This window comes from Equus quagga, chromosome 14 (assembly GCF_021613505.1).
Source record: "Equus quagga isolate Etosha38 chromosome 14, UCLA_HA_Equagga_1.0, whole genome shotgun sequence".
In the NCBI taxonomy this organism is placed as follows: domain Eukaryota; kingdom Metazoa; phylum Chordata; class Mammalia; order Perissodactyla; family Equidae; genus Equus; species Equus quagga.
This window is the reverse complement of record NC_060280.1, coordinates 92,232,705-92,258,220: the sequence shown is the minus strand read 5'-3', so window position 1 is coordinate 92,258,220 and position 25,516 is coordinate 92,232,705. Positions and strand designations below refer to the sequence as shown.

The following is a 25,516-nucleotide window of genomic DNA, read 5'->3' as shown; positions in this document are numbered from 1 at the left end:
CAGTGTAGCAGGTGAAATGGACTCCACCAGAAATTGCTAGACACCGAGGGGCAGTCAGTACCCTGAGGGGTGGGGGTGCACAAGGTTGGGGCATGAGCACCAGGCAGAAAACCATGTGATGTCACCGAGATGGATTTTCTAGAAGAAGAAAGAAACAGAGGCTCAGAGAGGACTGTGTCCTACTCAAGGTCACACAGCAAGGATTACACAGACCCGGGATTTGAACCCAGGATATTAGTTTGCTGGGGCTGCCGTAACAAAGAACCCCAGACTGGGTGGCTTACACAACAGACCTTTAATTTCTCCCTGTTCTGGAGGCTAGAAGTCCAAGATTAAGGTGGTGGCAGGGTTGCTTCCGTCTTTGGCTTCTAGATGGGCCATCTTCTCCCTGTGTCCTCACACGGTCTTCCCTCCGTGCTCGCACAGCTCTGTATCCGAACCTCCTCTTCTCATAAAGACACCAGTCACCTTGGATCAGGGCCCACCCTAATGACCTCATTTTAATTTAATTACCACTTTAAAGACCCTTTCTCCAAAGATAGCCACATTCTGAGGTGCTAGGGGTTAGGACTTCAACATACGAATTTTGTGGGGACATAATTCAGCCTATCACACACAGTTCCCTAGGACACCAGCACCTGAGCCCTAAGCCATGACACATGGGTTCTCAAAGCGTGGTCTGTGGACCACCAGCATCAGAATCACGGGGGGCGGGGGGGAGGTTTAAAATGCAGATTCCAACGCCTGGCTTTAGACCAATTGATTCAATATCTCCAGGATCTAGACCCTAGAATCTGCATTTTATTTCCTTTTACTTTATTTCATTTTTATTTATTCATTTATTTTTGGTGAGGAAGATTGGCCCTGAGCTAACATCTGTTGCCATTTGTCCTCTTTTTTTTTTCTTACCTTTTCTTCCCAAAGCCCCAGTACACAGTTGTGTATCCTAGCTGTAGGTCCTTCTAGTTCTTCTATGTGGGACGCCACCACAGCATGGCTTGATGAGCGGTGTGTAGGTCCGCACCCAGGATCCGAACGGGTGAACCCCAAGCCACCGAAGTGGAGCACACAAACTTAACGACTCACCCAGGGGGCTGAGAATGTGCACTTTAAACAAGGTCACCCAAGGATGTAAAGGGGACTCAAGTAGGACAGACATACCACCTACACAACCTGGCCCACCTCTCCAGCAGGGCCCCTGCCAGCCCCAGGCTTCTGCCCGCCTCATTCCACTAAGCACTCTGCCCCAGGATCAACGCAATCAGATGCCTTCTTTGGGGCTGTTGCTTGTTACTAGAAGGAACCCCGTAAGCAAGGTGGACCGGCCCTAAGGAATTTCAAAGAAAGCTAGACCCACACTCGTTTTATCCACCTGGGTCCCTAGCTGGCATGTTTCAGAGCCAATTCTGACCTCAGTTGTCTTAGTCAGTTGGGGCCATCACAACAAAATGCCATAGGCTGGGTGGCTTATACAAGGGACATTGATTTTTCACAGTTCCGGAGGCTGCAAGTCCAAGATCAAGGTAGCCACGTGGTCAGTTTCTGGTGAGGGCTCTCCTCCCGGCTTGCAGACAACCACCTCCTCACTGTGTCTTCACATGGTCATTCCTTGGTGAGAGGTCTCTCTCTCTCTCCCTCTTCTTATAAGGCCCCCAATCCTATTGGATAAGGGCTTTACTCCGATGACCTCGTTTAGCCTTAATTACATCCTAAAAGCTCTATCTCCAAATACAGCCACCTTGGGGGCTAGGGTTTCAACAGACCAATTGGCGGGGGGGGGGGGGGGGGGGGTGCAATCGAGTCCACAGAAGTTCTTCTCCAGGCAAACTTTCTGCTCCTAGCTTCAAGCCATCCCATCCCCTCCAGGACCTGCTCCCTCCGGGTGAGACTTCACTTCCTGCTTTGCACAAACGTGTATCAAGCCCTCCTCCGACCCACACTCGGAGCACGGTTTCATTTATCCACGGAGCCAACGTGCCACTAGAACACGTCTCCAATGGACACACCAAGGTCTCTGGGCACCCAGATGGATATACCCAATGGGAAGGAGAAGGCATGGATGATGAAGCCAGAGAGGGCAGGAAGGAAGCCTCTGACGTGGTTCCGTGAGGAGGAAGCCGGCGTCCATGGGCAAAACGGGGGGAAAGCACGCTGGGGGCGCAGGAAGAGCATGCAAAAACGCAGAGGCATGAAGAACAGAGAACCCCTAGGAACGGCAGCCATGAGCTTGGGGCAGTGAGATTGCACACAGCTGCGGCCAGGCTCAGGTGCCGGGGCAAAGGACTTAGCTGGCAGCCACAGGAGCACCAAAGCAGGAAGTAGAAAAACCCACTGGGCAATGGAGCAGAGAAGGTGCTGATGGGGGCATGCTGGAACCACTGTATATACGGGGTGGCCGGGGGCAGCTGATCCGGGAGGTGGGTGCGAGAAGAGGGGCAAGGCCACAGGGACACTAGGGAATTAGCAACATTGGGACTTGGTCCCCAGGGAGGCGGAGGAGAGGAGGAGAAGTAAGGGGCCGCTGTTAGCGAACCTGGAGAAACTGAGATAGGACCAGTTTGGGGTGCGGAAGACAGCTGGCTCAGTTTGGGGCCCGTGGAGTCTGTGAGGATTCTGAGATGCTCCCGGATGTAGGTCCAGTGGGTGCTGGGAAGACGGGGGGCTGGAGCTTAAGAAGAGGGGCGGATGCTGGTGGAAGTGTGACAATAGGTGATATAACCCGGAAGAGTCAGGGCAACTGGGAGGAGAAAAGGATGGGAGGCGGAAGGTTCTGGAGAACCCAATATTTAAGGACAGGGGACCAGAGAGAGGACCAAAGACCCACAGCCACTCAGACACCAACACCTTCCATAAGCCTGTCAGAAAGCTCTGGAACCTCCAGGCTAGTTCCTCCGGTCAATTCCACAGTTTGTAATCCTCAGGACATGGCACACGAAATCACAGGATCATAAGCGGCTTCCGTGCCATCTCGGGAGTCCAACTCCTCATTTATACAGAGACAGATACTGCCGCAGAAGACACAGTAAAAAAAAAAAAAACCAAGAGGGGTCTTGCAAGACCGAAAGGCATCTTGTAAAAAGAAAAAAGCAGCATACAACTTCGACACAATGCAACTGGATATAATTAGGAAAGAACACCTCACTTAGAATTCATCCCTTTTCTGATCTTCTGCAAGGAAACAGGAAAGATCTTTGAAAACACGTTGGCAACAAGAAATCACGGAAAGACCATCAGAAAACAACTGTAGCCCTACTCTCTTTATTCTTTTGGGTCCAACCATTTTTTCTGCACTGTTGACAAAAGCAGGTTTTGGAAAGTACCTGTGTTTTCCACATTTCCACAAAGGCGTAGGAGGCAAGAATCTCCTGGTGACAGGCTCCTAGTCCTGAACAGAAGGCAGAGGCTTCTCCATAAACTGTGATGTGACACCACACCCTGACGGAATTGGAAGAAAAACCCAGAGTGGGGTTTTTAATCCTCACCAATCTGCCTCGACCTCCAACTGGAACTCATGTCCAGTCTGCATTTGGCAATACAGAAAAGCAAATCTTGCTCTGCTTGAAACAAAATATGGTTCTGAAATCCCGAAAGCCACTGGGGCACCACTCCCCACCCCAGACCCCGGGGTCAGCAGAACACAAGACACCCCTCCTTGAAACACGAGCCAGGGGGTTGGTGTCATCGCACGAGCTTTACAAGGGGTAACCAAGGACTTGTGCACAGATGAAAAGAGGACAAACAGGGCCAATGCATTCCAAAGGATTCTGCACGGGCCTTGGCAAACCCAATTTGCCACTTTTAAACCACGGTGATAGGAAACCACCGGCTGCTGAGTCCCGGTGTTTGCGGTAGTTAAGTCCTCAAACACTGAATTCGCAAATACTGCAACATTGTCCCTAGAGGCAATACATGGTTAGATTTCTGCTACCCTCTGGCTAGAATATTTTCACCCCTTGATCAATACATAACCTTGTCTCATGTATGTTTCTGTCTCGGGATACTTTATGTAAGATACATTGTTGATTCATTAACTGGAAGTCACGGCCAACAGCGCTAAGCCCAGCTCGTGGCTGAGCGAAGTTTATCTAACGCACTTATTTTCTCCATAAGGCACCTTGCAGCCTCCTTGGCATTATTCTTGTGCTTAACCAGACAGCCTTTCAGCACTAAGGGTGGGGGCCATTTTAGGCAGCAAAATCACCGACAAAAAGCACAGAAAGGCAGAAAACATGGCTCTCGATATGTCGTAGAAAAGGACACTTGTTTTCCTCCTTGAGGACTGTGGAATCCACATGACACGAGCTGAAACAAGAAGGGAGAGCCCAGCCACGTCTGACCTCAGCTGGGAACATGCCGGTTGTGAGATTCGAATTCTTTGCTGCTCTGCATGTGTCCCGGAGAGACTGCAAAACTGCTCAGAGTACTGATTTTGGAGTCACAAATAAATTTTAGCGACTAGGCGAGTTCACAAATACGGAATCCATGGATAATGAGAATCGTATGACTGCTTAAATTAAAAATTTCAATTTTAAGAATATTAATCCGATTATAAGATATTTTTTAAAGCCTAGAGAGAAAACTAGGAATGCTGAGCAGATCGGTGTTGCCAGGGAGCAGGGGAGGGGATAGTGTAACAGTAAAGGGGTACCCCGACGGAGCTTGGGCAGTCACGGCACTGTTCTGCACCCTAATTGTGGGGATAGCCACACGACTCTATGCATGGGTAAAATTCATAAAACTATGCACCAAAAAAGTTAGTTTCACTGTCTGGTTTTTTAATTTTTTTTTTTTTTTTGAGGAAGATTAGCCCTGAGCTAACATCTGCTGCCAATCGTCCTCTTTTTGCTGAGGAAGACTGGCCCTGAGCTAACATCCGTGCCCATCTTCCTCTACTTTCTATGTGGGACACCTGCCACAGCATGGCTTGCCAAGCGGTGTCACGTCCGAACCCGGGATCCGAACCCGCGAACCCTGGGCTGCCGAAGAGGAACAGGCAAACTTAACTGCTGCGCCACTGGGCCGGCCCCCAAAATAAAAATTTTTTAAAAAGACAAGCTGATAGCACAGTCACGTCCCAGGATACAAACGAAATGGTTTTAGGGGCAAATTGTTGCAGGAGAAATGTGTTTCTTCCTCTCTATATTTTTGTAAATGTTTTTGCAATGAAAATGCATTACTTGTTATCTTAATTTAAAAAGACACAAATAAAGTCCAATCACAAAATATAAACCAAGCCATCTCTGATGTATTCTTAATAGAAATTAACGCAAGGGGGTCTGGAGAGAAAATCTCCTAGCAGACGCCACTTTCTTTTAGGTTCTAGAGACAGGACTGACGGCAAAGAATCCTCATTCAGTGCCAAGATGATTGTTTAAATGAATAAATCCTCAGATCACACACATAGTTTATGACGGAACATCACTGTTATTTTCTCACCATCAGAACCCACATATTCAGCACAGCAAGTGGTAGAAATTTCCTTAAGGCGGCTTTCTCTGTAAAGGGGAAAACACAATACCCCTGGGTGTTTCATTTAACTTGATTCATTCACATCGTACCAGGGACCACGTAAGCCATCAGGCATGTTGTCATGATCCTCAAGAAGTTTGTTCTAAGTCAGGAGTCGGCAAACTTTCTCTGGAAAGGGCCAAAGTGTGAATATTTTGGGGGCCAAGCGATCACAACTATTCAACTCCAACGTTAGAGGAGAGAAACATCCATAGACGATGCAGACACAACAAGTATAGCTGCTGCCAATAAAACTTTATTTACAAAAACCGGCGTGGGCGGGCAGCGTTTGGCCCTGCGGCCGTGGTTGGCCGACCCCTGTTCTAGATGAAGGAGTTTGACCACGTGCAAATAAAAAAGTGGGCTGAGAGAGGGTCAGAGTAGGGATCAGTACTCTAGGAAGACAGAGCTAACATCTCAACCCAGGAAGGGAACAGAGGGAGGCGAGAGACGGGACCGGGAGGAAGCCAGGCACAGCGAAACCTGGCCAGGAGACTGCGCCTTCCAGTCGGAGGAAGAGGGCAGTGGCAAACCCAGAAAGGCCAGCTGGGGTGAGGCTGTAGGGACCCAGCTGAGACGTGAGGGATCACCTTCGCTACAGCCATCAGCGAAGTGATGGAGACACGAGCCAGATGCTATGGGCAGAGGAGTGGCTGAAAGGTGAGGGTGGTGAGGACCGACCAGGGGATGCTCGGTAGTGGGAGGCTGGAGGTGGGTGGTGCGTAATGGGGTCCGGGAGAGTATTGAGTGTTTTTAGGCTGGAAAGAGAAAGGTTCCTGGATGCATGGGGATGCCTGAACAAACAGAGGGGAGAGAGCAGGGATCCAGCTGGGGAGGTGTCCCAGACAAGGAAAGTTATGTCCCCGCATGCAGTGGTTTTCAACTGGGGATAGCTGGCAATGTCTGGAGACACTGTGGGTTGTCATGACATGCAGAGGGGAGGGGCTACTGGCATGGAGTCGGGAGAGACCAGGGACGCTGCCCACCATCTTATAATACACAGGACAGCCCCCCACAACCAAGAACTATCCAGCCCCAAATGTCAAGAGCACTGAGGTTGAGAGGTCCTGCTCCAACCAAATTAAGAATGGAAGTCAGCAATGGAATGGGATGAGGTGGGGACCCCAGTGGGCTCACCCCGATGACCTCTATGAGCGAGTTGGGCAGGGATGAAGGGCAAGTCTCCCAGAGAGAAGCAAAGGTTAGGAGTAACCCCAGGGAGGTGACTGAGCAGGTGAAAGTTCTGGTCCAAGGGTCCCAGAGCGCACAAGAGAACACGCAAGAGAAACATCTCGTGCCACCCTCCAGAATCGTCACCCTCGTGATAACCCTAACCCTCACCCTCCAGAAATAAGGGGATCTGAGAAATGAGGGGGATCTGAGAAATGAGGGGGGATCCCAAAGCGAGCGTCTCATACCTCAATTATTCAACTCATTGGACTCGCCCCCCCCCAAAGTTCTGTGGGTTTTCATTTTAATTAATCCCACATTGCCTACATTCTCTGACTTTGCAATGCACCGCCCCCTAGCCCCCGGCCCGAGTGATCTCAGATCAGAGGCAGCCAATCCGAGGAGAATTGAAGGGGGAAGCCATTACCCTCTTCAGCAAAGCAACAGAGACGCCACCAGAGAATGAAGTGGCGCATCCCATTCGACATCTCGGAGAAAAAGCCCTTCATTCCCGAAAAATCACGCTGATCTGCCTCCACCGCACACCCCAGCCAAAATGCAGTCTCAGCTGATGTAAGGGATTAACGATTTGTAAAGTTTCTCGCCCCCCCCGCCCCCAGCCTCTGAGGGGCCTCACATCTCATTTATTTGGTGGGATTTTGTTAACTGTTACCACAAGGGAGGGATGGGGAGGCTGAGACCCCAGTGAACAATCTTTTATTAAGAACCCAGCACTCTGCAAGCTGGGGTTCTGACCCTAGCTCTGCCGCCTGCTGGCTCTGTAACCACCTCGTCAAGTCACAGGCTTGTGGTGAGAATTAACGGAGATCATACATGCAAGGCGTATGGAACGGCTCCCGCCAAACGTTTGCTTTTATTGTTGTTACTTAGGTATTATTTGAAGAATAAAGGAGCCGTGGCTTGGAGAACCGGTGAGAACACGAAGGAAAAGAGTTGAATCAAGAAGAGATATTTAGGAGGCTGGCCCCCATGGCCAAGTGGTTAAAGTTCCACGTGCTTTGCTTCTGCAGCCCGAGTTCGCAGGTTCGGATCCCAGGCGTGGACCTACTCCACTCATCAGCCATGCTGTGGAGGCCTCCCACACAAACGAAAAAATAGGGGAAGATTGGCACAGATGTTAGCTCAGGGCTAATCTTTCTCAAGCAAAAAAAAAAGGAAAAGGAGGAAGATTGGCAACGGATGTTAGCTCAGAGCGAATCTTCCTCACTAATAAATACATAAAATTTTTTAAAATATAAAAAACCATGAAATATTTAGCAAATGCCTACTATGTGCCAGGCACTGTTCTAGGCTCTGGAAAAGTCACAGAGAATGAAATAAACAGAAGCTTCTGCCCTTCGGGAAACTGTTAACATGTAACGAAGTGGTAAATCCATCTGCTCATTCGTGGAAGCCCAGGCACAAATCCACGATTAATTACCAAAGCTACAAGGAACAGAGGAGCAGGGAACCACACATACACATGCGTGTATGTGCAGACAAACACACACACACACACATCCACAAAGCCTGGCATAGCTCTAACAACTCGTCTTCGATTTTCTTAACAAGATCCTAGACCAATTGTCACCCTTCCTTCATGGAGCGCCCACTGGACCTCAGGCACACAGGGGCATCGAGACGTTGCGTAATTGGCAGAGGTGCTCAGCAAACCCGGTTTGTCAACTCCTGGGCGCATGTGTGCTTTCTCACGCACCTCACTCACCGTCGGGGGACCCAGGAGCCTCTTCCTCTCCTCCCCAACCCCTTCCTCATCACGACTGATTTCCTTTTATGGAGAAATCTGAAGAAGTAACCCAACAGATATTTTTAAAGCCGAGCCTCAGACACCACGGTGGGAAACTCTAGCCGTCTTCTCTTAAACGATCTTCGTCCCACAACCAGAAGGGCCTGTTGTCAGGTCCAAGAAGGATGCTGGGGTCGGGGTGGGCCTCCGTCTGCTGCCAGCACAGGGACACCCAGGAGGGAAGCCCATGGGGTTAGGGGTCATGAGAGGCTAACCAAGGTTAGAGACCTCCTGGGGCTGACAGGTAAAGATCCCTTCACGGAGGGCAGAGCTGAAGGGGGGCCGTTAGCAAGGAGACGCCGGACACCCTGCAGCAGTCCAGAGGCTGGGGCGGGCACCACAGGGAGGCTCGAGTTCTCCCTCTGGCACTGACTTTGGGGCAAGCAAGTTACGTCCTCACTGAGTCTCAATTTACTCCTTTCTGAAATGGGCAAACAACAGTATTTTTTTTTTTTCAGCCTTTGGGGACCACTCTGAGGGTCCAGAGAGATGGGATGGATCAGCCCGTGGCATTTGCTGACACCCACTACAATAATCCTGATTTTCAAAACCTCCACTATTTCTGCTACTATGACCGTGCTGTTGTCAAGGCGCCAGAGTTTGCCTCCGGACATCTGGAAACAGAACCCCAAAGTGTAAACACGGACCTGAGGTCCGAGGTAGCCACGGGCCTAGATCCCAGAAAGAGGGTGGAAGGATTCTACGGCCAAGGGAGCCCAAGGGACCCCCGTCTGTCACTCTCGACTCTGACTTCAAACCGTGTGTGCCCCGCGCACTTGCCTCTCCGAGGCCGCCCGGACTCCGTGACCCCACTTCTCGGAGGCGACCCAGAGAGGACGCGTGTCCCCTCTCCGGAGCGACCTGGGCTCGGAGAGGGCCAGGCACGGGTCCGAGGCGCACTCCGGGAAGGCGCCCCGCAGCAGGGCGGACACTGGCGCAAGGTTTCTCCAGCTCGGGGCCGGCACTCGGGGCGCGGAGCCGCGAGCCCAGGCGGGCAAAGACCAAGGTCAGCGGCTTCCCGCCCCCCGCGGGACCGGAGTGACCGCCCCGGCCACCCGCCTCGCCACCCGGGAGGGCTCTCAGTCCACAGCGGGGGCTCCATTTTGGCGAGAGGTCCCCTCCCCACCGCGCTACTCCCCGCCCACTCCCGGACCCCCAGACTCACCCTCTCCGGGGTACAGGTGGCCCGCGGCGCCCACCAGCAGCGCGGCCACGGCCACCAGGAGCGGCGCGGCCGCCGCCCCCCGTCGGCCCCCTGCGCCCATGGCTGCGGGAGCGCGGGGTCCCGACGGATCAGAGCGCGCGGCGCCGGCCCGCGGGGGTCATGCTCCGAGGCGGCAGCCCGAGAGGCGCTGGGGGCCGCGCGTCCTTTTCTTCCAAGCCCGCGGCCCTCGGATCACAGCCCCCGCCCGGGAGCCTCCTGGAATCAGCCCCGGGAGGGGCGCACGGCCTCGGCCGCTACAAATCCGGCGGCGCGGCCCGGCGGAGGCGGCCCCGACCCCGAGCCACTGCGGCCCGGGTCCCGTCCCGCGATCTCAGGGCCCGGAGCCCCGCGCTGCGCCCTGGCTTCCCGGCTCTCGGCCCCGAGCGCGTCTGTGCCGCGATCTGCGGACGCGCGGACAAACGGACGCGCAGACAGACGGACGCGCGGACGGGCGGGCGGGCACCTGGGCTGGCGGGTGGCGGGCGGGCGGCGGGAGCGAGGGCTGCTCGGCCGGTAAACAACGCGGCCGTCAGCTGGGCCCCGTGCGGGCCGCGGGAAAAGGCGGCGCGGATCCGGACTCGGAAGGGACTCGGCGCCCGGGAGAGGCCCGGGAGGGGTGGAGGGAGGCCGCGCAGAGGGAGGCACCGCCCCGCCCCGTCCGCCGGCCTCCCTATTCTGGGCCCCGCGCTGGAGGCCCCGGGCGCGCCCTAGCCGAGGGGCGCCCCAGATCCCCTCCCGGCCCGAGCGCCCCAGCCAGCCCCGCGTCTCCGGTCCCAGAGCCTGGGGGCGCCCCAGATGCCGGAGCCAGCGAGACGGATCCCGTCTTTAACAGTTTGCTATTTTGTCCCTCGTGGACTTCGGGGAATTCAGTTTGCTTTTTAAAAAATATTACATGAAAATATTATCGATCTTGGTCACTCGGTTTTTTTGGTATTCCCTTAAATGTTGCACTCGCCTCCCCCTCGTCCCAGTGAGTCTTGTCCTAGAGCGCGGGCGCCCCCGATGTCCCACCCCGAGTGCGCCCCCGCCCAGCGCCGGGCCCCTGGGGACAGCCACGTGCACGCGCGCCCCGTGCGCTCGGTGCGCTCGGTGGCCGGGGCCCCTCGGCGCTGCATGGGGTTCCACTTGGAGAAATGATACTTGGGAGAACGTGCGGAACCTCGCAAAAGGGCAAACCAGGCGCTGGAGACCCCGGATACCGCCCAGGTGGACACACCCGATTTTCAATACGCAGACCCAAAGTCCATGTGCGTCTGAATGTCTAGCAAACGTCGTTCGAGAATAGGGCACGACGGTGGTCAGCCCACCTTAGTGAAGCGGGGAAGGGCTTTAAGTACAGGAAGCCGGAGTGGCAGTGGGAATCTGGCTTCCCCACCCCTCACACTTCCTGTGTAGCCTCGGATGGGTGACTTCACTCTCTGGGGCTGGCCTCACCTGTATAATGGATGTAACAATGCCTGCATGTCAGATTTGGGCACTTGCACGGAAAATAAAGCACGAGAAAGCCCTCAACACAATTCTAGGCGGAAGGCATTCATTCTGAGGAGCTGGGCCCGCTGTTTCTCCAAGACGCCAAAACTCTTTCTGCCTCTGGCTTTTACCCAGGCCGTCCCCTCCCCCTGTCCTTCCAGCGCCTGGCTCCACCTCTCTGCTCCTGTGAGCCTTCCGTGACCACAACCATCCATTCCTTTCTTTGTTCCCTTCCCTGAGATTTATATCACCCCCAGTATCTCCACTTGAAATTCTCACTTATTTTTTGTGTGTGTCTCTTCGTCCCTCCCCGGGGAAATGTTGTCAGTCTTGTTTGCTATTTCACACCGGGTACCTGACATACCCGTTGCGTAATAAATATTTGTTGAATGGAAGAATCAACATGCAATAAGTAGTAGGGGTTTACAGCGAGCAAAATAAACACAGTCCATTTCCTTGTCGACCTCACAGTCTAGCAGGGGAGAGGGCCATTAATTAAACAATCATCCGTGTTATAAGGTGGGGCCTGGGGGATAAGGAAGGACCCTCTGAGGAAGTGATTTGGAACTGAAATCTGAAAATGAGGAGGAGCCAGTGATGGGGAGCATCCGTGTTCCAGGTACAGAGAACAGCATGTGCAAAGGCCCCGAGGAGGACAGGCAGGTGTTCTGGCAACTGAACCAGGCGCTGTAGCTGGAGCACAGAAAGGGAAGAGAGGAGGCTGAACTCAAAGGCAGAACTAGGAGAGGTAGAACCTTGGCTATACCATGGGGTTCCCCCCACTGCCATCACCTTGATCCTAAAAGCAGTGGGAGCTGCTAGAAAGTTTACATTAAAGGGTTAAGATAATCAGATTTTATTTCCAATAATATCTCAGCATCTATGATGGGGTAAGAATGAGCCCAGGGAGTCCAAAGAGAAGGTAGCTGCAATCTTAGGGTATCAAGAATTGTGGAGGGGCTGGCCCCGTGGCCGAGTGGTTGGGTTTGCACGCTCCGCTGCAGGCGGCCCAGTGTTTCGTTGGTTCGCATCCTGGGCGCGGACATGGCACTGCTCATTAAACCACGCTGAGGCAGCATCCCACATGCCACAAGAAGAAGGACCCACAACGAAGCATATACTACTATGTGCCGGGGGGCTTTGGGGAGAAAAAGGAAAAAAAATAAAATCTTAAAAACAAAAAAGAATTGTGGATTCGATAAATATTATTCTCCTTCCTTCTTGTGCAAACCTGTGGGCTTCCCTCTGACCCACAGGAGTTCTAAAGGCCACCACAGTCCAGCAGGCAGTGTGTGCTGAAAAGGCATGAAACGGGACACCCCATCCTCTGGAAATCCTTCAGGACGCAGGACTTCCCTGTTGGCTATAAAGTCAAAAGAATCATTTCAGTTGTGACTCGCTGGGAGAAAATGAAGACGCCACCACCTGCCAAAACCACTCATTCTTTTGTTAATCACCCTCTCCAAAACAAACACCCAAGCATCTAAAAATTGAAAGTCAACCTCTGCCTTTCATTAAAATCGTTGGAATGGAAGTCGAAAATCACCCTTTGCCAATCTCCAAAATAATTGATTCAGGCAAGAACAATGAATGAATGCTAAATCTAACTGTTGGCCGTTGGAGGAACTACAGGATGTTTCCGTGATTTCCAAGCACCTCTCTGCAAGATACTTGTCACTAGTAAAAGAAAGGAAAAAATAGTAGCTTCAGAGAAGAGGAACCTGGCACCTTAATTCAATGAGCAAACTTGCTCCCGGATTTTCTTTTGTTGTGAAAGACATTACTGGGACACTTAGGTCTGTCAATTCGTTAACAGTATTGTATCAATATTAATTTTGATCACTGTCCCGAGGTCATGTAAGAGAATGTCTCTGGTTTCAGGAAATTCACACTGAATGAAGGATGTAGGGGGAAAAGACATTAGGTCTCCAACTTACTCTCAAATGGTTCAGGAAAAAAAATGAGACAGAAAGGGAGAGGACAAAGCAGATGTGATTAAAGTGTGACAAAATTGGTAAATGTGGTAAAGAGTGTGAACATAGGGAATCCTTAGACTATTCATGCAGCTTTTCCAGGAATCTGACATTATGTCAATATTAAAAGTTTAAAAATTTGTGGAAAACTATTTGGGGCTTTTTGTTTTGCTTTGTTTTTCTTAGATTGTCTCTGGTCTGACATTTTAAAACATCGTACTTCAAATGCATGATCTAAAGAGAGAGATGGTTTTGTGGTTCGTGAATATAGGCAGCAAATACTCGACTTTTCTCGCCTATCAAGGACAGCTTGGGGAGACCCCACCACCATCCCATAGGGGTCTCCTTTTTGCAGGTCCCTTTGGCACAATCTCCCTCAAACTGGCTGTTTTCCATTTCATTAAAGCAGGAAATCAAATTGAAATGCTGACTCCTGTGTTGTCATGGAAACCGTTTTAATACATTACATTTAAGAATAGGGAAAAAAACTACAGACTGATTTCACTTGTGAATAATAGTGCAAAAACCAAGCATCTAGAATTTACTAACAGAACCAGGCAGAAGATGAAAAAGACACAACACCAACAGCAGGACCGAGTGGAATTCGGATCAGGAGTGCAAAGATGGTTCGATGCTGGGAAGTCTAGCCATGGAGCTCACTGTGTTCATGGACCCAAGGAGAGAAGACGCATAGCATCTCCGTGCTACTAAAAATGTATTTGATGAATTCCATAGCTATTTAAAAATGAAACCATAAGACTCTATGCTGTGGAAATTTTGTTTTATAATTTCAAAGTAGGGAACGTCTCTTGAAGCAAGATAAAAATCTCAAATCTGAAACTTAAAAGTAGCAAATTTGGCTATGTAAAAATTAAGAATAAATGAACAGGAAAAACTTCATACATAAGGGCAAAAGCCAGATTGTTAAAAGTGAGAAAAATATACTCAGTTTAAATGATAGATAAAGGGTACACGTTATATGATATTTCATAATATATAATACATAATGTTATTTTTTTCAATGAGAAAAAATATAAAACTCTTGTTTGTCAAAATTAACATGTCAAAAACTGATGGTGGGGGGGGCTGGCCCCGTGGCCGAGTGGTTAAGTTCGCGTGCTCCGCTGCAGGCGGCCCAGTGTTTCGTTGGTTCGAATCCTGGGCGCGGACACGGCACTGCTCATCAAACCATGCTGAGGCAGCATCCCACATGCCACAACTAGGTGGACCCACAACGAAGAATATACAACTATGTAATGGCGGGGGGCTTGGGGGAGAAAAAGGAAAAAAATAAAATCTTTAAAAAAAAATCCTCTATTAAAAAAAAAAAACTGATGGGGGCCGGCCCAATGGCATAGTAGTTATGTTCACGTGCTCTGCTTTGGCGGCCCAGCGTTTACAAGTTTGGATCCCAGGCACGGATCTATGCTCTGTTCATCAAGCCGTGCTGTAGCAGCATCTCACATACAAAAAATAGAGGAAGGTTGGCACAGATGTTAGCTCAGGGCCAATCTTCCTCACCAAAAAAAACAAAAAAACAAACAAAAAAAAGAGTAGGTAGCTCACAGAAGCAGAGCACTGAAAAGAAAAAAAAAAAAGAAATACAAAAAGTATTTAAGCATATAAAAGGATATTCAGGCTTCCTCATAGTTAGAGATATGTCCATGTCATTTTCATTGAGTTCACCAATGATCAGAAAAAGAGGCAACATAATATGAAGGTTTGTGAGAAAACAGACATTCTCATAACCACTGGTGCAAATTAGTTCAATCAATGGGACATGATTCGGCAATGACTTTCAACATGTAAATTACATTGACCCGTTTTCCCACTGGACTCTCTTCCAGGAATTTATATGCTGCACAGAAATACTCCAGTAAGTCTAAAAAGTATTCACAGACACATTCATTGCAGAAAAGCCCAGAATCAACCTAAATAAACTTTTTCTCAAGAAACAGGGAGACCGATCCATTCTCCTCGAAATACCTAATCAATTCTAACATTTCCAATTTTCCTTGCTCTTCCTCTCTCTTTTCTCTCTTCTCTGACCACTCATGTATGATGTGCATCGACAAGTTATTACAGTAACGTGCAATAGTCTCTTGTATTTTTTCATGGGTTTTCCTTTTCCTTTTGGGGAACTTTGAGGATAAAAAGACAAGGTGTGAAGTTGGTATAAGAAAACAGACATCTGGAACTTGTCAAAACAGAGAGTAGATTGGTGGTTGCCAAGAGCCGGTGGACGGGGGTATTGGAGAGGCGTGGTTTAAAGGCACAGAGTTACAACTAATAGATAAATAAGTTCTGGAGAACTAATGCGCAGCACAGTGATTATAGTCAACAACACTGTATTATAAGCTTCAAAAGTGCTAAGAGACTAAGTCTTAACCGAAACAATGATAAATATGTGACACGATAAAGGTTTTAGCTAACGCTACTGTCATAATATCGCAATATATAAATATATCAAAAAACACCTTGTACACCCTAAACTTACAGAATGTTATATGTCAATTATATTTCAATAAAAAAAAGAAGAAGAAATATTTAAAAAAGGAAAAAGATATCTTATATTTGCACAGCTTGATGTCTGTCTGTCCTGCTCCCCACGGGGGTCTATTTCCATGGAGCTCTGTTATTCTTAAAATCTCCATTTCCGACACTTATTCAAATCCGTTGGGTTACTGTTTTTGTTTGATTTTTTTCATTGTGGTAAAATACACATAATGTAGAATTTACCATTTTAACCATTTTCAAGTGTACAATTCAGTGACATTCACAATGTGACCCAATGATTACCACCATCTAGTTCCAAAATTTTTTCATCGCCCCAAATGGAAACCTCAGACCCACTAAACAGTCATTTTTCCCTCACCCTCCCCTCAGACCCTGGCAACTGCTAAGCTACTTCTGTCTCTGTGGATTAGCCTACTCTGGACAGTTCATATAAATGGAATCACATAATATGTGACCTTTTGTGACTGGCTTATTTCACTACTTAGCATAATGTTTTCAAGGTTCATACATATTGTAGCATGGACAGGTACTTCATTCCTTTTTATGGCTGATTGATATGCCACTATCTGTTGGATTTTGACTTATCAGACCTGCTCCATGTTCTCAACTTGAACACACACTTTCTGAAACCCACAGTGTGCCAACGTGCAACCCATGGGGATTTCTGAGTAATGAGCTTCTGCTGGTTTCTGATGCCATTGGGGCCATTGTGAAAATTGAGGCTTCATCTTAATGAGTTTCAGAGAATTTAGATAGCAACTGGACTCAACGAATAAAATGCTTAGATGATGGAAAATCTTCCAGGTAGAACTCTTTGTACCTAAATAAGACAAAAAATATTGACGGAGTGCCATCAACTTATCTGAAGATATTATCATTGTGATGTTTGTGTCTCCTTCTGCTGACTTCCCTCCTCCCAGTGTAGCTTACAAGAAAGAGTAAAGACGGGATGGAATCCATGTAAAATATTTTCCTTTCTCAAAAGCATTTCTTTTCATTATTTCAATATACAGGACTCTTTCCTACTGGCTGAGATGACAGTTACCGGAATCTAGGTAGAAAAATATTGTGTAAAAATGTATACTTAAAAGAAAACCATTTTCTAACATTTAGAAAAAGGGGAATGATTCAGTGGGATACCATGAGCTTCCAAAAAGTGAATGAGTTAAATCTACATGCACTGAGATAGGAAAATCTGCAAGATGCATATTATTATACAAAAAAAAAAATTAAATGAAGAATACTGTCAGTGGAATGCTACCATTACATTTTTTTTTTTTTAAAAAAAATACACATTCAGAGACGTTTCTAAATTCTTGAAATATCTCTCAAATAATACACAGAAAACTGATAACATTTTTTGGTCTGTTTGGGTTGCTTTAACCACACTTGTTAATTCCCTTTTTAAAAATTAGCATAAGACAGTGAGCTTTTTCGGAACAGCATCACGACATCTGCAAAGTGAAAAGAATAATATACAGAGGAAAAATTTTAACAGCAATGGCTCTGACCCACTTTAAAAAACTATGATGTTTTATAGGGGGATGTAATATAGGACTAAATAAAGAAATATACCTTATTTTGGGGCAGGAAGAGAGAATATTGAATACGGGTCATCCCTCCCCACCAAAAATGATTTATAGGGGCCGACCAAGTGGCACAGCGGTTAAGTTTGCACGTTCCGCTTCGGCGGCCTGGGGTTCATCGGTTCGGATCCCGGGTGCCGACATGGCACTGCTTGGCAAAAGCCATGCTGTGGTAGGCTTCCCACGTATAAAGTAGAGGAAGATGGGCATGGATGTGAGCTCAGGGCCAGTCTTCCTCAGCAAAAAGAGGAGGATTGGCAGCAGATGTTAGCTCGGGGCTAATCTTCCTCAGGAAAAAAAAAAAAAGTCTCCAGACATTGCCCATTGTCCCCTGTGAGGCAAAATCCCAACTGAGAACCCCTGGTCTGAAAGAATAATTAAATCAGCACCAAAATGAAAGATCTGGAAAAGAAGGGTAACCTGGAAGACAGTAACACTGTCAGATATTAAAGTGCTGAAATCTTATAAAGCTAAAATAAATTTAAATAGGCACCAACATAGGCAGTTGAATCAATGTATCAGAAGGAATAACCTGGAAATATACTGCAACTTTTAAGAATTTCTTTTTAAAGGTGTCTCCCAGGCAGCTGGAAGGGGGAAAATCTTTTCCAACACCAATAAAAGGAGCCAGGATAATTGATAATTTGGGAAGGAAATCTAGAGCATCTTTAATGAATGGATTTAAAAACTGGATCTAAAGGTGCATTTAAATATAATTTGTTAAATTAAAATTTTGCTAAATTAAAAATTGTCCTGTTCTTCTAGAATTAACTAGAAGAATATAGAATGGGGTATGTATCGACCTTCCAAGACAACTCTTGCTAAGCATAACATCACCAGAGAAATATGCTAGCAATTTCAAGATTTCACTCTGTGAAAATAGAAAGGTCTACATATACCAAAAGAAGTGAAAATATAAGCAACAGAATGGGAAAATATGTTCAACAAGCGTGACACAAAAGGGGCTCATATCTATATTACATAAAGGGTGTTTGCAAGTTGATAAGGGAGGGGAGACACAGAGTCCAGCAAATAACAAGCAGATAGTATGAAGGGACCGTCTCCAAGAGAAAATAAAACTACCAAGAGACCAAGTGTTCAGTTTTCCTCTTAACCGAAGAACACAACTTAGGTGAGTGCAATCGCCCACCTGCTGAATTCGCCAGTTTAAAAATGGGACCCAGGGGCTGGCCCGGTGGTGGAGTGGTTAAGTGCACACGTTCCGCTTTGGCGGCCCAGGGTTCGCTGGTTCAGATCCCGGGTGCGGACATGGCACCGCTTGGGAAGCCATGCTGTGGTAGGCGTCCCACATAGAAAGTAGAGGAAGATGGGCACGGATGTTAGCTCAGGGCCAGTCTTCCTCAGCAAAAAGAGGAGGATTGGCAGCAGTTAGCTCAGAGCTGATCTTCCTCAAAAAAAATAAATGGGACCCAGAAAGGCATGGAGATTACCGTCTGTCTGATCCTGCAATTCCACTCTTAGGTGTATACCCGAAGAGAATTGAAAGCCAGGATTCAAACAGATATTTGGAAACTAATGTTCATAGCACAGCATGATTCACAATGGCCAAAAGATAGGGACAGGCTGAAAGTGCAGTGACAGATGAATGGGTCCATCCACACAGTGGAATATCATTCAGCCCTAAAAAGGACTGACACACGCTACAACACAATGAACCTCGAAGATATTACTCTAAGTGAAGTAAGCCAGACACGAAAGGACGAATAGCATATGATTCCACTTCTATGAAGCACCTTCAGTAGTCAAATTCACAGACAAAGTGTATTAGAGGTTACCAGGGGCTGGAGGCAGGTGTAACGGGAAGTTGTTTAACTGTACAGGGTTTCCATCTGGGATGATAAAAAAAGCTCTGGGAGGAGCCAACCTAGTGGCGCAGTGGTTAAGTTCGTGTGCTCCACTTCGGTGGCCCCGGGTTCACAGATTCGGATCCTGGGCTCAGATCTAGCACAACTCATCAAGCCATGTTGTGGCAGCGTCCCACATAAAATAGAGGAAGATGGGCACACATGTTAGCTCAGCGACAATCTTCCTCCAGCAAAAAGAGGAAGCGTGGCACAGATGTTAGCTCAGGGCCAATCTTCCTCACAAAGAAAAACAAAGCTCTGGGAATTTGCTAAGAGAGTAGAAGCAAGCATTCTCACCACACACACACACACACAGAAAGGTAACTGTGTGAGGTGATGGGTCTGTCAACCAACTGGATTGTGGCAATCATTTCACAAGGTATACATATGCTAAATCATCACGTTATACACTTCAAATATATACAATTTTATTTGTCAATTATACTTCAACAAAGCTGGAAAAAAAGTTCTGGAGATGGGTAGTGGGGATGGTCGCACAATACTGTGGATGTGAACACCACTGAGCTGTACACTTAAAAGGGGTCAAAGTGGTGTATTTTATGTCATGTAGATTTTGCTGTGATTTTTTTCAAAAGGAACAAAAAAGACGTGGAGGAACTTTTGATGCGTATCATGAAGTGAAGGCAGTCAGTCTGAAAAGGCTACGTGTGATTCCGACTATACGATATTCTGGAAAAGTCGAAATTGTAGACATGGTAAAAAGATCAGTGGTTGCCAAAGGTTTCCTGAGGGGGCTGAGAGGGGGAATGAATAGGTGGGGCAAAGAGGCTTTTCAGGGCTGTGGAACTATTCCATATCATACTGTAATGGTGGATTGATGTCTAAACTCAAAGAAAACACACCACCAAGAGTGAACCCTTATGTAAACTCTGGAATTGGGTTAATAATAATGTATCTATGTTGGCTCATTCCTTGCAACAAATGTACCACGCTAAAGGCAACATGTTAATAATAAAGGAAATTGAGAGATGGGAAAAAGGTGTATGGGAGCTCTCTGTACTTTCTCCTCAATTTTTCTGCCCCCACAAAATCATTTCAATTTTAGAATAAAATTATTTTAAATTTGGGCCAGCCCCAGTGGCCAAGTGGTTAAGTTTGGCACACTCTGCTTCAGTTGGTTCCTGGGCACGGACCTCCACCACTAGTCTGTCAGTGGCCACACTGTGGTGGCAGCTCACAGACAACAAGAGGAAGATTGGTTGGGGCCAGCCAGGTGTCGTAGTGGTTAAGTTCATGCCTTCTGCTTCAGCACCCCCGGTTCACAGGTTCAGATCCCAAGTGCAGACCTAGCACTGTTCGTCAAGCCATGCTGTGGTGGCGTCCCACATAAAATAGAGGAAGGCTGGCACAGACGTTAGCTCAGCGACCATCTTCCTCAAGCAAAAAGAGGAAGATTGGCAACAGACGTTAGCTCAGGGCCAATCTTCCTCACAAAAAGAAAAAAAAGATTGGCAACAGATGTTAGTGAAGGCGAATCTTCCTCAGCAAATAAAAAAAATTGATTTTAAATTTTAAAGTAATTTTTTAAAGGAAATAGAAGCACACAGCTCAGACGTCTTAGCCAGCCAGCATCATTGGGATGCAGTGAGAACAGCAACTGGGAGGTGGGGAGAATTGACCAAGAAACCCCTTTCCTGTTTCTGAACTGTTCCCATACAGCGCTGACCTTGAACTCCACACCCCCTCACACCCAGTGTTAAGGGACTGGCCTGACCCAGGTATCCCCATTGACTGCAAGATCCCCACCCCACCCCTGGCTATTTATGGCTCTTTTAACTTAAATTTACTCTATTGTCTTCAGTTCTGAGCCTGGAGGTCACCATGGCCAGGATTCATTTAACAAATATTTACCTGGCATTTACCAGGTGCAAACTGAGTGTATCGATTTCCTATTGCTACTGTAACAAATTATCGCTAATTGGGAGCATTAAAACAATGTATTTATTACCTTACAGTTCTGGAGATCAGAAGTCCAAAATTTGCGCTCAGCGTTCCTCCTGGAGATTCTAGAAGCAAATTCATTTCTTGGCTTTTATCCTGCTTCCAGAGGCTACCTGTGCTCCTCGGCCCACGGGTCACTCGCTCCAACCTCAAAGCCGGCAACATCAGGCCGAGCCCTCCTCCCGCATCCGTCTCTCTGATTCTCTCTCTCCTGCCTCCTTCTTCCACGTTTAAGGGCATCCCGTGATCACATTGGGCTTATCGAGATAATCTGGGGTAGTCCCCCTATCTCAAGGTCAGCTATTTTGCAAACCGAATTCCCTTTTGCCATGTAACCTAACATATGCTCAGGCTCCAGAGACTCGGAAGCGAACATCTCTGGAGGGGTCGTTATTCTGCCCACCACATTGCAGATGTGGCCTTAAGTAAAGCAAAGAACATCTCTGCCCTTCTTTGTCGAGCTGACGGTGTCCTGGTAGAAAATAGGCAATAAACAGGTGGGGGAGGGAGTAATCATAAAGATAGTTGCAGATAGCAATGAAAGCTGTAAACAAAACAGAGCAGCGGGATCTAATCAGAAGTGATAAAAATACTGCACGCTGAGGGGCTGGCCCCGTGGCCAAGTGGTTAAGTTCACGCGCTCCGCTGCAGGCGGCCCAGTGTTTCGTTGGTTCGAATCCTGGGCGCGGACATGGCACTGCTCATCAAACCACGCTGAGGCAGCGTCCCACATGCCACAACTAGAAGGACCCACAACGAAGAATATACAACTATGTACTGGGGGGCTTTGGGGAGAAAAAGGAAAAAATAAAATCTTAAAAAAAAAAAAATTACTGCACGCTGAAGGGCCAGCGAAGAGCCCTGTGGCATACCACTATCTGGTGGTGCGACCACGTACTGGAGGGAAGGCAAATCTGGTGTCCTCCTGTATGCTGCTTTTGCATTAATGCCACCACGACCAGTTTGCGAAAAAGAAAACATGAAGACTCATAAAGTATAGAATCTTTGCTATAGCAATTCCACCACCACCTCTAATTACAAAGTAGCTCGATGAGAATCGGACCAATAAACATTCTAGGCAAAGGAGCCCATCACCATGTTCGAAATTATAATTATTCTCTGGACATTTTCACAGGACGGAATGAAGTCCCACGGGTCTGTGACAGAAAGGCGGCATTACAAATTCCGTCCAGCCAGTGGACCGTGCTAAATATGAACACAATCAGCCTTTGAAGGAGCAGCCACGAACAATACAAAGATGTTTCCCCAGCTATTAATAATGTATCTACTTGGGCGAATTCCAAAAACGCTGGTAACCGCTCCAGATGCTGGTCAGTGTGTGATGTGAAATCTAGAACTCGTAAGGAAACATCTCCAGTCTGCCTGGCACTTCTTCTCTTTTTGAATACTTTGGCAATGATCACCGGCGAGCTTTATGAACTCTTCTTGAAGGTCACAGGTAATAAACTGACTTCTGGAAACTGTCTTCTGGTTTAAAATACACGGAGTTAATTATCGAAAAGACAAGAGATAACAAGCGTTGGCAAGGACGTGGAGAAAAGGGAACCTTGGTGCACTGTTGATGGAAATGTAAATTGGTGCAACCACTATGGAAAACAATATAGGGGTCCCCCCAAAACTTAAAAATAGATCCACCATATGTTCCAGCAATTCCACTTCTGGGTACTTATCTGAAGGAAACCTAATCACGATCTTGAAAAGATGTCTACGTCTCCAGGTTCCTTGCAGCGTTGTTTACTATAGCCAGGATGTGGGAACAACCTAAGTGACTATCAACAGATGAATGGATAAAGAAAATGTGGTATTAGACAATGGAATGTCGTTCAGCCATGAAAAAGAAGGAAATTGTGCCATTTGCAAAAATATGGGTGGACCTTGAGGGTATTCTGCTAAGTGAAACAAGTCAGACAGAGAAAGACAAAAACTGTATGATCTCACTTTTATGTGGAATCTAGAAAATAACCAAACTCATAAATACAGATAACAGATTGGTGGTTGCCAAAGGCAGGAGATGGGGGGGCAGGGGGAACTGGGTGAAAATGGTCAAAAGGCACAAATTTCCAGTTATAAGATAAATGAGTCCTGGGCATGTAACGTCCAGCATGGCGACTATAGCTGACAATGCTCTATGCAGATTTGGAAGTTGCTGAGAGAGAAGATCTTAAAAGTTCTCATCACAAGAAAAAAAATTGTAACTATGTGTGGCGACGGATGTTAACTAAACCTATTGTGGCGATCATTTCACAACATATACATATATCAAATCATTATGCTGGGTCCCTAAAAGGAATACAATGATATATGTCAATTGTATCTCCATTTAAAATTTTTTTTTTAATCTGCACAAGTGTGTGTGTGCATATTTTTTAAACTGAGGTGAAATTCACCTGACAGAAAATTAACCATTTTAAAGTGAACAGCGCAGTGACATTTAGGACACTCACAATGTTGTACAACGTTCTTCTATCTGGTTCCAGAACATTTTCATTATCCCCAAAAGGAAACGTCATACCCATGAAGCAGTCACTCCCTCTTCCCTGGCAATCACTAATTGACTTTCTATCTCTATGGATTGACCTATTCCGGATATTTCATATAGATGGAATCTACAATATGTGACCTTTTGTGTCTGGTTTATTTCACTGAGCATCATGCCGTCAAGGCTCACCCGGATTGCACTGGGTGTCAGTGTTTCACTCCTCTTCGTGGTTGAAGGATATTCCATTGTATGGATTGACCACCTTCTTTTTATCCACTCATTGGTTAAGGGACACGTGGGTTGTTCCCGCTCTTTGGCTATTGTGAATAGAGCGGCAATGAACCTGCGTGGGCAGATTTTTGTTTGAACACCCATTTTCAATTTCTTTGGGTGGACACTCAGACGTGGAATTGCTGGGTCCTATGGTAATTCTGTGTGCAACTTTTTGAGAACCCCACAAACTGTTTTCCACAGAGGCTGCACCAGTTGACATTCCCACCGACAATGCACAGGGGCCCCAATTTCTCCGCGTCCTCGCCAACACTTGTTGTATGCCCTCCTGAGCATCTTGGATCCGGATTCCTTCTCAGCATCTGCTTCCGGAGCACCCCATGACTCATGTTCCTAACCACTGTGCTGCCCAGCCTCCTTCCTGTAAGCTCAGTTTCCTGGACATCTTTGGGCCACAGGAAGCCCAGAAGAGAGGCTTCCAGCTGGCTGGGACACGTGAGACACTGTAGCACAGCTGTCATACGGGATCTCCAGGTCCTGGGGTGTTCTTTCCCTGGTCAATTGCCCCCTGTCGCCCTGCACCGCCTGATTCATGCCCTCCCATGGTCCTCCACTCCCTCAACCTCCCAGGCCCACCTACACACACACCCAGCTGGTGGCCTTCCCTCCCGCTCCCGGAGAGGAAGAGAAGTCATGGGAGCCGTCCTATGCTCTCCCAACCTGTACCCGGATGTCCATCCACACCCATCCTTCCTCCTTCAAGACCGGCCCTTGCTCTCCGCTGAGGCCAGCCCTTCCCCCACGTCTGGGTCCTCTCCCTCCTGGGCCTGCAGGATGGCGTCCATCCGTCCATCAGTCAACGCAGCTCTCCTGCGCCTCTGACCTCCCCCGTCCCCTCACCCAGGCTGCGGGCTCAGGCAGGTCCCGCTCTGGACCCCGGCTCTGGCAGATCCACCTCCGTAAGATGGGGCCTCGCGGGGCTCTAGTGAGGATGGGGGGAGGGAAGGCAGGCACAGAGGTCAGCACGGGGCCGGCGTGCAGTTAAACTCAATAAACCGAATCTACAGTGTTTGCTGGTTACGTGCCGGCTTAGTCCGCTCAGGCTGCTGTAACGAAGTATCACAGGCTGGTCGCCTAAACAACACAATGGGTGCCCCATTCTCTTTCATCCTAAAAGCAGCAGGAACGGCTGCTACCCCGTCCACCTTGCCGCCTTCTGTATACCACTCTTTTCTTTGTTACTCAGTTGTCACTGGGGCTCCCCAGTTCATGTCCAAGCTGGAGAGAAACAGAAGGAGGGGGATAGAAAGCACTGGGGATGAGGAGGTGATGCAGATTTTAAATAAAGCGGTCAGAGAAGTCACCTCTGAGGAGGTAACAATTGAGCAGAGACCTGATGGAATTGAGAAAACAGTCCCGTGGATGTCTGGCAGAAGGGCGTTCCAGAAAGAGAGAACGGCACGTGCAAAGGTCCTGAGGCAGGACCATGCCCAGAACGCTGGCAGAACAGCAAAGAAACCCACGTGGCTGGAGCAGTAACAGGCCAGACAGCGCAGGGCCTTGTGCCTTGAGGATTTGGGGGAGGGCGTGGGATTTTACCCCAAGTGAGGTGGGAGCCCCGGACGGCTGTGAGCAGAAGGACGTCAACCTGCAGAACAGGATCTCAACAGCTCCGACCTTGGCCCCAGATGAGTCTTCTTGCAAAGTCTTTCCCCCTCCCCGC

The 25,516-nt window shown here is 48.1% G+C and overlaps 1 protein-coding gene across 4 annotated transcripts in view; it reads right to left on the bottom strand.

Annotated features, from left to right (window-relative positions):
• The window catches only part of INSR (insulin receptor), a 128,055-nt gene extending 117,907 nt beyond the window's left edge, over positions 1-10,148 (bottom strand). For 2 of the 4 annotated variants that reach the window (XM_046684741.1, XM_046684743.1), the window contains exon 1: positions 9,651-10,148. In XM_046684741.1, coding sequence (XP_046540697.1) covers positions 9,651-9,750 — 100 coding nt within the window. In that variant the 5' untranslated portion in view covers positions 9,751-10,148. The remainder of the gene's footprint in view (positions 1-9,650) is intronic. The other 2 variants (XM_046684740.1, XM_046684742.1) reach the window with 1 other exon arrangement.
• Positions 10,149-25,516: the final 15,368 nt, after the last annotated feature.